This window comes from Urocampus carinirostris, chromosome 12, assembly GCF_059441175.1.
Source record: "Urocampus carinirostris isolate Australia breed hairy pipefish chromosome 12, RoL_Ucar_1.0, whole genome shotgun sequence".
Lineage (NCBI taxonomy): Eukaryota > Metazoa > Chordata > Actinopteri > Syngnathiformes > Syngnathidae > Urocampus > Urocampus carinirostris.
Window position 1 is genome coordinate 36,315,231 of NC_142360.1, and position 13,244 is coordinate 36,328,474.

Here is a 13,244-nt window from a genome sequence, read left to right on the forward strand (position 1 = left end):
CTCAGGAGTGTTTTCTCCCCCAAAATGTAAAAACTAAAAACAACAAATACAAAATTTCAACCAACCCCCCCTCCCTACCTATTATCAACATTTTTATTTGTATAATGGGATGTTGTAATTGTGGCCTGCGTAGTCCTTTGATACAATTTTTGATTAAGGGCTATACAAATAAATGTGACTACATTTGCGGGGGTTGTTTCTTCTGAGCAACTCAAGACATTGGGTCACATAAACTCCAGCATTGGGTTGGTCCATTTTAGACTCAACTGTTTTTGAACTGGTTTTATTGTTGCACTCTGAAAAGTGTTATTATAGTAAAAACACAAGTTGAAGGAAAATATAGAAAAAGAGTTGTCGTGACAGATTCTCAGTTTTTCTCATTTACATTATCTGAACTTGATTTAGTAGCAATATAATTGTTCTTATTTTACGAGATAAACAACTTAAAACGCAGATTAGTGTTGCATAGAGAACAAAATCAGTTCTCTAGCTCAGTTTTTGAGTTTTTTCCTTGCCCTCATGTAGGTTTCAGATCAGGGAATGGTGTAATGGTTGTCTATGGAGCCCTTTGAGACTTTGTGATAAATGGACAAATAAACATGACTTTAGAATCTTACAGCAATGTATGTGCAGTGAACATTCCAACCTACTCGACTTGGATTTCTTGATACCACAAAGATACAAATTGGTATATCAAAGCTGTAGCAGGAGATACAAAATATATTTGCTTTAGTCTTCATGCAAATCGCAGCAGAGTAGTAAACGTACTACTACTAGTACGCCAGGTCCTCCGATTGAGGCCTTTGATCCGAAAACCTATTTGTACTTTGAAGTGGGACTAGTCTACTTGTATCATACTATCACTTAAATCATACGAGCAAATATATGTAGTAACCCTAAAATTAAATACAATACTTGAAAAGGAGTTGAGCTAAACTTCACTGTCTCACTGTGTCGTGCAAAGGTAGTAATACACATGGTAGTAGGTAGGAGCTACCAACGCCAAAGTACACCGTTGTTGCGGTATTGTGAGAGCATTATTGGAAAATATAAATAACTGAATGAAATAGTCCATATCATGTTGGTTGGCTGGATCCCTTAACAACCAGTGTAATAGGGGCACCATTTCCTGTGGTGTGTCTTGAGCAAGTATAGCGTGGTAGCACCCATCCCTTTCCATGCAACATATGTTTCCACCCGAACCGGCGACCTTTTGTGTCAGGCGAATGTGCTTACCACTGCACTACGGAAATACATGCAACTTATGTTTTTTTATTCACACAACTCCTTTGCATCATAGCATTCCTTTACATAGAGGTGTGATCCAGCTCCTATGCCATCTTTCACAAATTGTTAACACTTTGATCAAAGCGCCTTCATCTGACTGTTGGATCAGCCTCCTCCTTTGAAGACGTAAGGAATTAAAATGGATTAGCTCTCATACTAAACAAGGAGCCAACCATTTGAGCAGACCAAAGTCCTAAATCTAAGAAGACCAAGAGTACTAACATACACATTAACACCAGCACTGACCAAGCTGAATTATTTTAAGGCCGGGAGTGATTTATTACTGTGTGTGCGGCACTCCTAACCCTGATCAAACAGGATTAAGACTCCAAATAGCCCACTTCCCACTGCCGGCCGCATTTAACTAGGCCAATTCAGTTCACATAGGTGTCCCCTACTTTGCATGCCAAAACAAATTGTAGGTATTTGAAGCCCACTGCATGTATTCAAAGCACGACTTCTCCGATTGATTTATTACAGAACGGATTTTAAGGAAAATACGGGCCTCTTTAATACAAGGAAGTAACTCAAAGTGTCTTCCTAAACCGGTCACTTTTATCTGAGCGGCACAAGTCAGATTTCATTAGTGTGGTAAAGGAGCGACAGAGCAAGCGGGGAGAGGGGGTGTATAACTACTCTGCTGTGGGCAATAATCGACACAGCTAGAGATCAAAAGTTCAAATAGCAGCATTGAGGCACACTGAGCGCAATCTAGGGCCTGTAACCCCCGTACTTGTATCAAAACTTTATAGCATCCCTCTACAAGATAACACCAGCCAGGCACAGCCTTCTTTTATAGGACCCCTGCGCTACAAGTCTAGGACTTTGCTTTAGAGAACATCACAATAAAAGCCATTTTTATCACCATGTTGGAGCTGGAGTGTCTCTAGATGCTAAGCAATACAAAAATAAACGCTGCGTTGGCCCCTTAATGCAAAGCCTAAATCTCCTACTCCTCACTCTGTAGGTGCATCCCACTCGTCGGGTGCTCTGCCAAGATCCAAAAGTGTTCGGACATGTGACATGGTGCAGTGGGTTCATTAATTGGGCTTACCTGGTAAAGCGCACTTTGCAGATGGCGCACTCATAGGGCTTCTCCCCCGTGTGCGTTCTGATGTGGCGGGGTAGCTTGCCCGCTCCTTGAATGACCTTGGAACATATGGGGCACTTCTGAAAGGCTTTCGAGCGCATCTTCCTCTCCCCGCCGCCTCCACTTGCCCTCTCGCTGAGTCCCCTCTCTACTCCACCGACTCCGTCGTGGCCGCCATTGCTCCGCGAGAACCATAAAGGTGCCACCCCCGCTGTTACAGCGGAAGAAGCCGCATCCTCAAATTGAGTGCTATTAAAGTAATTGTAGTAAAACTCCATATCTATGTCATCCCCGTCACCCGGATCCTCCCCGGCCCCCAAGCGCTGCTTCTTCCTCTCGATGGAATCCATCATCTGCTGCAAAAGAGCGCTGGCCGAGCCCCTTTCCCTCGCCATTCGCTGCAAGGCGGCCTCGTCCGTCTCAGGAGTGTCATGCCCCGTCCGGGCCTCGGGGGGGAGGTAGAAGTGACCGTTCTGGGAGGGAGGGCAGTAAAAAGACCCGAGGCTTATTCCATTGCCCTGCACCGCTTCCCCGTCCTCCTCGTCCTCCTCGTCATCTTCCTCTTCTTCTGGCCCGTGTATGGGGGCCTGGGCCAAAGCGAGGGTCAGGGGTGAATAGTACTCGCCGGGGCCACCCGGAGCTCCGTTGCTGGGGGTCCCACCGTTGCCGTGGTTAAAGTGCAGATGCGTGGACAGTTCCCTGAGTTCAGGCGTGCTGCAGCTGCTGCTCCAGTGCGCCCCTCTCTGGAAGTACTCCAGGAACTCCCGGGCCAACACCTGGTTTCCCTGCTCACTTCCTCTTCGGCCTCTCTCCTCATCTCCATTTCTTTGCTCGCCGCCCGCCTGGATGGGTATCAGAAAGGATACAGATATAAGCCCAATGTAAATTGATTCAGAACACTCCAAATATTTATAACTGGAATAAAAGCTATCGTAACACGCTTTTTGTAAGCTGCATTTTTCAGATCTACTCTGGAACCCTCATTCTCAGGAATTTGGAACTTTTTTACTCTCTGCCGCCATCTCCAGGTTTGTGTCATGATTGCGGCCTTAGTCAGCTCGTTCATCAAGCGTGTGCAAGTTCGTGCAGTTTTAGATACGCTCGAATGAATCCTTTTTTCATCTTTCTTGGGGTTTAGGTTGGCGTAAGGACTCTACTTGAAGCAGGCCTATTCTTACTTTCACCAGTTTCATACTACACTAACAAATAGAAAGGAAAAACACCTCTAGTAACGAGCATAACTTCAGTCTACAGAACTCCCACATTCCTCCTGCCTAATGTGTTATGCCCCGAACAGCTTTGCTAAAAGTAAGATAAAAACAGATATGTGCAGTAGAAAATGAAGCACAAGTGCTCCTTGAACTCAGTTGGGCATTGTCAAAACAAACTTAAACTGAGAAAATATGTAACTTTCAACTTTTTTAAGGGACATCTCAAACGATACACCCCACCTTTAAGAATCGAGACAAATTTATAGTTCACCCAATGAACGTGGAAAAAATAGATATGGGCTTTCAGGTTTTCACCTGCACAGAAATTCTTTAATCTTTAAATGTTTCAGGTGTTAAAAATAAAAATTTCCCCAGGAAATGAAACGTCACATCTAACCACCACAGATTTTACTTGTGACATTTTTAAAAACTTGTCATTGTTGCAGGTTTTTACAGGCAATAAAAGATATAAACTACATTGACCTCAGTAAAGGCTTACATGATTGCAAGAGACGAACGAGCTGCTGTGATTGTTAGGTGATACAGTCAACACAGGAACCAATCGCGCGCCGCTACGATTGATTATGAGGACGTGTAGCTATGATATGATGTCTGTGAAAAAAAAATAAAAGGCTGTTCCTCCACACAAGCAACTAGCTCAGCATGAGTAAGTGTTGAACTAACCCCAAGGCCGTGGGTGTGTGTTTGGCATGGTGAAAGACACTGATAAGGGCCTTGATGGGAGCTTGACGGAGATGACTACACAATTTGATGAAGAGAAGAGTCACAAGGACCGCACGCCTTTATGGTAAATGGTTCTTCTGGTTTAGAAAGGCAAATACTTATGTATGTAAGATGCTATAGACAGATCATAGACTATAATGAGAGTTCACAGAAACAAAAAAAAACAAAGAAACGATGGACCTACAAGATAAGGATTGTTTGAAGGCACAATTTTGGAGAGGGGCATAGACAAAAAAATATCCGCTGCTTTGAAGGTTCCAAAAAGAACAGTGGTGTATAAATGTACTGTCCAATGCGCTACGGAATACCGGTGCCAGATTCGTGTTTAAGCAGCTGGTGACATGAAAAGACAAATATAGTAGTTTTATTTGCTACAAAATTCTTGCCCATTATACGAAGGGAAATCTAAGTTGGAACACTCAGAAATGGGTTTTTATTCTCGCCTGAATTTTTTTTTTGCAATCAGATGATTGCAGCATGGGCAATTTAGATGGAAAACAGATAAGACAATAAATAGCTTGAAGCCTTACCTGACCCCAGGTCAAATTTGATCATAATCTGAAAACTGTAACATTAAATTTACACATTTTTCCAAGGGTAGACCTAACTGTCTCCAAAAGTGGCCATTTGGTGCAAAACAAGTTTATAGCCATAAAAAGCCTGCAAATGTGTATTTTACTTTAGCCATTTTTTGACATTTTAAAGGAGATGAAAATGATTAGGTCTTCTTTAAAGAATTCAATCAATGATGGTGCACATTTGTGCAGGTTGATTGTGCGTAAAAGTGGATGCCAGGTTGCATTTACGCACGTTCGGCTCTGATTTGAAAACTGGCAAGAACTTATGTTGGGAATTTAATTGGCTAACAAATGTGTCAACCATCATTTGAATCAGTTATTAGTGGCTAGTAGATATTCAAAGCTAAAAAAAGGCGATCTCTTTTTATCAATACAGGCCCTTACAGATCGTGAAAAAAAACTGCTATTGGCCGAAAGTGGTGTTAATTAAAAGGTCAGAGGGTAACGGCCATATTGGGAATAATTTTACGAGTCTGTTGATTTGCAAACACAAATAATGTGGCGGAATGAATGGATTACAACAAGGAATGTCAAATGAATGAAAACAATTTTTTAATCTGTCTGCATTATTGTGTGTTTTAGAGAAAATATTTTACACAGTTGGATTCTCTGGACTATGCTGGATGTAACAAAGCTATTTTTGATGACATTCAACTTATTTGATGACAGCCAGTTTGACGTAATTGGCTTTATACTTTTCTGGTATCCCGTTTCAAATGGTCAACGTATCTTGAATCCCAAAAGTTTAAGTTTTCCAATGACATGTGGCACGACATATTTCAGTAACTGGTGACATTGTACAGACAAGTTTTTGTCTATCAAGAGTCTGGCGGCCCCCCGTCTGGATGTTTAGGGGGGTTAAAGTTACAGTAGCTTGAATTTTAAGTGTATAGTAAGTACATATGACCAACAGTATCTCGATCTTGTACCCGTTAACATCTGCTTACTGCTCCCCCTATTAACCATTGCAAATCCTTCTTATTAAGCGATAATAAACCTTACAAATTACAACGTGGCACTCAAGACAGACAATGCAGAATACTGGGCACATTTTAGCAATCTACAATGATGTTGTCGTCTGCTATAACCAGGCCACTCAATTTCTTCCTCCACGCCACGCATAAACTTCTGTTATGCCGGCTACCTCCATGGAACGTGCTCTTAATAAATCAATTTTAGTTCGTTAATATTGTATTATTCATCATATTACTGTATATGTATGATTTGGGGTGGTCGGGAAGTGGCCAATAAGATTTTAATGATTTCATATAGGTGAAATTCGCTCGTTACGCAAGCAATTTGAGCTATGAGCATAATATTGTAACCTACTAAGCTTGTATAAAGAGGTGCTCTGTACAATTCAGTAAGGTTGATGTTTTGTTTTAAATGCAAACATGTCATGTGTGCAACAGTGTCCTACCGGCAGGGAGAGCACTTTGCTGTCCAGCAGGTGTGTACAGACGTCCTGAACGGGTGGGATCTCTAGGAGACGTGCAGCTGCGAGGATATCGGCCACGCTGCTGTGGCTGATGGTAAGCGTGGCCGTGTAGGCAAAGTCCAGCAGAGCTCCCAATGCCTCGGCCGCCACAAAATCGATGTTGTAGACGTTCCGTTGGTCAGCGGCCGCTCCCGAAGTGAAAAGCTTGTGGAAGTAGGCGCTGCAGGAGGCCAAAACGGAGCGATGCGCCGGGAACTCCCGATCCTGCGTGATCAGCAGGACGTCGCAGAGGAGGCCGCTCAGCCGCTGCTTGTTGAGGCTTCCCAGGATGTCTGCGCTGTGCTCCGGGAAGGGGATCCCCACAGGGCCCTCTTCGGCCTCTCCGCCGGCTCCTTGGCTGCCTGCCGTGCCCCTGAGCCGCCTACCGCCCCTCCCGCCGGCTCCGGACGACATCTTCCACCAGCCTGCCGCCGAGCCGCCGAGCACAGCCCCCACCCGTGTATCCGTCCTGCCGTCCGTCTCTTTGCCTGTCTAAAAACGGGTAAACAAAAAAAAAAAACAAAGAGAAAAGCAAGTTCATCAGGACGCTTAAAAAGAAAAATGAAAACAATGACGCCGATTAATATTCTTAGCATTATGCAAACAAAGCAGAACTAATTATAACAATTAGCTGTACTAGTCGTCTGTATACGGCATTAATCCAAGCCGAAGATCTGTCGGGTGCCTTGAACTGCCTGGCCAAGTCAACTCCACCAAAAATTCACAGCGTGTAAACCAGAACATGAAAACACTTGTAAAATTCCATACCAGAAAGTTAGAGCCTCTGCCAGAACCGAAGTCTGCCGACTACTGTCAGATATGAAAAGAACTGCAAACATAAACACTTTCCAGTGTGTATTTCTGATTGAATTAATGTCACTATTTCAAAGTGGCGTTTTCACATACTTTGTCTCAAAGAAAAAATGGCAGTTCAAAGAGTCTTAGCATCATAGCCATATCATAAAGGACAAAAGGCTCCTCCTCTGCAAGTGTATCATAATTTCCACTATTAGTCCTACTCTCCCATATGTAAAGCTACAAATTTACTTAAACAAGCAGCAAAATAAAGTAAAATAAAGTAATGTAAGACATATAATACAGCGTGTTTGGGGGGAATACTTGTTTTTGTGTCACTCTAAAGTCAACTTGGATTTGGCAAACAACTTATGCTTATACCAATATCAAGTGTCGTAATAATCTATGTTTAATACAAATATTTCAGAACAGGTGAATAAAGTATCAATGACGCTTGTGCTTTTCCCCAAAAACACCACAACCCTTATGATAAGCTGTTGAATCTCAATATATGTTTATAAAACGTTCCTTAGAATTGTTTGGAATTAATCTTAAATTCCTATGGATTACCTGATCTGCTGTATGAGTATTGAGTCCAGGCCGAAATGTCTCAGCTTCCCCCCTAATAAAACAATCAGATCAAATCAATAAACCTAAAGCCTCCTTGCCTCCACACATGAAGAACTTGCTTGTTTTGTGTATGACACATACAAAATGGCAGTTTAACCTAATTGAACTCATACTTAGAGGTCTTTACAAGCATATTTTATACCAGTTTAATCATTAACAGCAACGATCAAAGCACATGCCCGCAGTATTAGTATCAGGAATAAAAATAGCACTGGGTCGTCCCAGTAAATATCATTATTTTCGATTTCTATTATACAAGACTATTTAAAGAAATGACGAGTACCAATACTTTGAAATAAAATAGCCTTGATATTGACCCAACATTGATAACCAACAACACACTTTGCATTTGCTATCAATTATATAACACCAAATTTTGCCACGACCCAAACGCAGGCCAGGGTCCGTTAACAGTGGAGAAAGCTGTCAAGCGTTACGTCCTCCTCGGTGCCCTGAAAACCCAGGCGGTTAATCCCTTAACGTTCCTGTGAAATTTGCCTAAAATCCCAATCCAAGACGTCCCCGAAGGAAATTGAATGCCGTTCTTGAACTGTTTGAGAATATGGATGGTTTTGGGCTCTTTTGAAAGGTAACACCCTGCAGTGTTGTCCTGAACTGAAATCATTTTTTTCAATCAAATACATGCAGATGAGTGTAGCATGGACATCTTAGCTGGAAAACAGGTGAGACTATTGCTTGAAGCCTTGCCTGGTACCTTGTCAAATTTAAAATCTAAAAAATCCCGAAACATTGTATTTTACACGGAGTGTTACTTTTCAAAATAGACCAAAGGGGGAAAGGTTTAAGGCTGACTGTCATTTTATTGAGTTGAAAATTCGGCCATAAACCTCACAACGCGGCACTTTAAAAGAGAATGAGGCAGAGAGACAAACAAGAACATTGATGGGTGGATAATTAAAAAAAAATGTAAAAAAAAATCAGCGAGTAAGAGAACCCTGCCCTGTACGTAATGATTGAAATTTTTGGCCCAACCTGGCCTAAAATTAGGGTTGGGCCTAAGTTCTTACCTATTATATACAGGGCCATCATAAAAGCTTGTCAAGAAAGGCAAATTCATACATTTGGTGGAGCGTTTGATCATCAGTTTAGACTTGTAGTACCTATTGTATTTCCTGTGTGTGTGCCAATGTGCCTTGTTGTAAATATACCTGTGTGTAGGTGTGCGTGTACTCGTGCAAGAGGTCGTGAAGGACAGATAGGCAAAGGGCGGTGGGGATCAAAATGCATGCTGGGATCTGGGCTGTCAGGCGGGCGCCACGGAAGAGAGCAAGGGAGGAGGGAGATGTAAAAACAAACAAACATTAAAAAGGTAGAAAGAAAGTAGAGGGTGGGGGCTGTCATAGAAGACCCTGTGGATAAACTCCACCAGGAAGAGAACACGCAACAAGCTGCGAGAGAACAGTATTAAAAGGGAGGCTGTCAATCCGGTCTGAGCTGGTTACCCCACCCAGTACTCTGTGCCAAGTTTCAGGAAAGGCTGTCCCCTTGCTCACGTGTGGAGGGGAGATTAAAATGATCGACTGAAGCCCTGGCGGGGGGCGGGGGGTTCCGGGAGAACCGAACATCCTCGATTCCTCTATCAGCACACAATCGCTTTGCTATCACAGAGGCATCAATAATGCACACGCACAAACACGTATCGTACATCCACCGCCCACCCTCCCCTCTCCATCTGCCAGGGAGAGGCTGCAGGGGGTGAGACGGGGTGAGGTAGGGGCGGTTCCACTCTCAATATTAGCAAGCCCTCTAACCACTGAGAAGCAGATTAGCTTCTATGTATGCTTGCACACTGCAAGCCCCCGCCCTGACTGCCCCCACCAACAAACCTGCCTAACCTGGCGGCCTCTCTTCACTTGCACCTGTTCACCTGCATTCATCTTCTTTCACCTTCCCCTCCTGCTCTTTCTAAGGAACTATGCCCATCTGCCTCCACACATTCAAAGATGAGCCTTTTATGGTCATTTCAAGCAGTGTTTCTCAATCAGTCTGCCGCGGCATACTCGAGTATCGTGAAACCTTGTGAGGTGACGCTCAGAAAATTGGCCAATTTCTATTGTTTGCATTACCCTTCTTATGCTACAACAAAACAACAACTAATATTCAAAAAAACTTGTTCCACTGGCAGATTATTTTGCCAATTTCCAGTTTTTTTTCTTCTTCTTGTTTTACTTGACGGTGGGATGCGTCGTTTGAGGTGTCCGCAACAAGTTGAAAGTAGAATATTTTCTCTTTCAAGTACTTGTTAACAATGACCAACTGAGTTTAAAGAGACTATATAATTTTTTGGCACAGTGTCTATCTGCTTTTAACAGGGTTAGTGGGTACTCACATCACATTAGGAAATAGAAAAGGAGTGGAGGAGAGTGGTTTCATGATCGTCCTCAGAGTTTTTCTGTTACTGTAGCCTTAAATAGTGAAAGTAAGAAAAGGATTTTCAAATGTAGTCCAAACGCCAACCAGAACCCCAAAAACGATCACAAAAGAAGAGTTTATCCGAGCGAGTCTAAGAAAGGCACGTACTTGCACTCGCCGTACAAGCAGCTTGACAAATGCTGCAATTATGACTTAGGCCAGAAGATAGTGTCAGCGAGTAGAAAATGACACCTTATTTATACACTAGAAAGACATTTCATAAAAAAAAAATAGTTTGATCCTAAATATATGTTAATTACACTGTACAGCTTTTAGTTATCCCCAAAATGCAATACAGTGCATTTTTTATTGAACTAACATTCAAAAGGTACTTATTGTTGCGTTTAAAAAATAAACACAAACGAAATAAAGATGCGCTTCATTAACTACAATTGAAAGAAATAAAAATGCTTCAATTTTTCGATAGTTGTCCCATGAAGAAAAAAGGTTTAACGCCACGATTGAAGTCACAAAAAACATTAAGGTTGATTCAAATGCAGATACTTGGGAGAGTCAAGCATAAAGTATGCGATAAATGAGTTGTTTACCTTTTTTTTCTTTTGCAAAAGCATAGGCAAAAAAGGGTTAATCAGCTAGAGTGAGCCCTTGTGAGGTGCACATAGGGTCTTTCAGAGCTTCGTTTATTTCACAGGTGTAAAACAGGCGGCCCGTGGGCCAGATCAGGCCCGCTAAGGGATTGAATCCGGCCCGCGAGACAACACTCAGAGAAGTGCAAGAGAAAAACAAGCTGCAGGTTGAAATATGAAAACTTGATGTTGCCAAAGAAAGGTGCCTTGAACAAAGACACTGTACTTGTATTTCTTTTTCTTTCTCTCTCGCTCTCTCCCTCTTTTCCACCCCTTTTCTCCCATTCTCTGTCTCTTTCACTCTCTGTGTCTCTCTTTTTCTCTTCCTTTGTTGCTCTTTGTCTCTTTCTCTCTGTGTCTTTTTAACTTATTTTGCTCTAACTTTCTTTTTTCCTTTTCTCTTTCTCTTCCTACCCTTCGCGCTTTCTTTTCTCTCCTTCTGTCTTTGTATTTCTCTTTGGATTTCTTTATTCTGCTCCCTTTCTTTCCCCCTCTCTCACGACTTCTCTTTTTATCTCTTTTGTTTCTCCCTCTCTCTCTTTCTTTGTCCCGCCCTCTCTCCTTTTCCCTCCCTCTTTCTTTATCTCTCTTTTTCTTTCTCTTTAATCTACTAGTCCGGCCCCCGACAGAATGTTTGTTCTATCATGTGGCCCCCGAGTTGAAATGAGTTTGACACCCCTGGTTTATTTGGTTTCAAACATGAACTTAACTGCATATGGATGGCAATGCTTCTGATCTAATGCTAAATTTTACCATTTCAGGGGCGTGAAGGCACTGAACGACAAGCATCAACTCTGATGGTGCGCTCATTAAAAGCAGGTCATATGATGTGCGCGAAACTAGAATGTTACCAGCACGTCTCCTTATCACCGTAAATAACTTGGGGGGGGGGAGTTTGTCTTGACAGGAAATGAGGAAATTATATTATCCGAGAGCTCATCTGAATATTCAGAGTACACTAAGAAGTAACTAGAGGACAAGACCAAACAAAGATGACAGTTCAAGATGCTTGAGTGAGAAAGAGAGAGGAGAGGGGACACCACATGGCCTCCAGTCACGTTCTGTGAAGATGGAAAAGTGATCTCCGTGAGCCCCATCCAAACCGGACTTTAAGCACCTGCGCTAGACGGAGCTTTAGCTGCAAGCTTGTGTACACGTTATCCCTGGAACCTACAGGAGCTGACCCTGGGTTGCGGCTTTGTGGGGGTAAATACACTGAGCTGAGAAGAGATAAAACAGAAACATGCACGCCCGAACACACACACACACACTTGGAGTGAGAGCCAAAGAAGCATGGAGGGATTCCTCTGCATGCTGGAGCCACCTGTCCCCAGATGACCTAACGTTGACTAAGACACGCGCTGCAACCAACCTGATCCCGGCACCTCCTTGCAGTTTGCAACATTCCCTATCACTAATTCATGCTTTTGGGCCATGGAGCCCAAAGCCATTTACAAAGTGTGGTCTTGTGTGTCCATAACCATATAGCTGCCCACACTTTAGTCCAGCCTGAGAGAACTACTTTGCAAGTCAAACCAAACCATTGCTTGGAAACCTGTTTACAAGGGGTCGGGAACATTTTTACTAAAAGAGCCCTAAAATCAATTATATAAGTCTAGATTGAAGAAAGAAGTAGACAAAACCACCAAACCCGCTCTCCAGACAAAAGCTAGTTCTTCAGCACATAATATTTCACTTAGTTATGTATTAACAAATATACCAGATAAAATTTGTCTCTCTTACGTTGTTACTTAAGAATGTTAAAGCCCATTTTGATTGTCATTTCTGTCGTAAATAATTGTTTCAAAACAAGGTGCGAGCAGATTTCTTTTGGAAAAATGTCAGAAAATACTACAAATGAGAAGTATACGGATGTATTTACGGGAGTGTGGTATGTGTGCCGAGATCACCCCCCTCCACTGCTCACCCAGTGAAATTGCTCTGGGTGCTTGGCTGCTGTTTTCAGGTGTTTACAGTTTGTTCTTTGTTTTATTATTCATAAATTGCCTGAGCAGTCAACATAGATTGTCTAATGAGATTCCATATGAAGGATTCCTTAGAGACATATAGCCAAAACGAGGTCTTTTGGTGTACACTGCGAGTGTAAACTGTAGTTGAAACTTGGAGAACAGAATTATTTTGACTGCCCATAAATGTAGAAAATTCAAACTTTGTGTTTGTGCATATGACTGTGCGAGTCGCTCCACTCATATGACGCTTAGGAAAATGCTCATATGCTATTGGCTGAACTTACTTCCACAATACTCCATTCATTTCATTGTTTCACCCAGAATCTAGTGTAACAACCTCTAAATTGTTTAGCTATGGGTCCCAAGACTTGAAGAGATTATAAAGTTAGAAGCAAGAAAATGATAACAATAGAAAAAAAGGCTTGAGAAGAAGTACGAAGAC

General features: G+C 42.4%; 1 protein-coding gene across 5 annotated transcripts in view; it reads right to left on the bottom strand.

Moving 5' to 3' along the window:
* Positions 1-13,244, bottom strand: part of zbtb7a (zinc finger and BTB domain containing 7a) — a 31,899-nt gene that overhangs the window by 2,755 nt on the left and 15,900 nt on the right. For 4 of the 5 annotated variants that reach the window (XM_088350392.1, XM_088350393.1, XM_088350394.1 and 1 more), the window contains 2 exons: positions 6,331-6,879; positions 2,342-3,219 (listed from right to left, as the gene is read on the bottom strand). In XM_088350392.1, coding sequence (XP_088206518.1) covers positions 2,342-3,219; positions 6,331-6,801 — 1,349 coding nt within the window. In that variant the 5' untranslated portion in view covers positions 6,802-6,879. Of the gene's footprint in view, positions 1-2,341; positions 3,220-6,330; positions 6,880-7,155; positions 7,259-13,244 lie in introns of those variants that run through there. The other variant, XM_088350391.1, reaches the window with a different exon arrangement.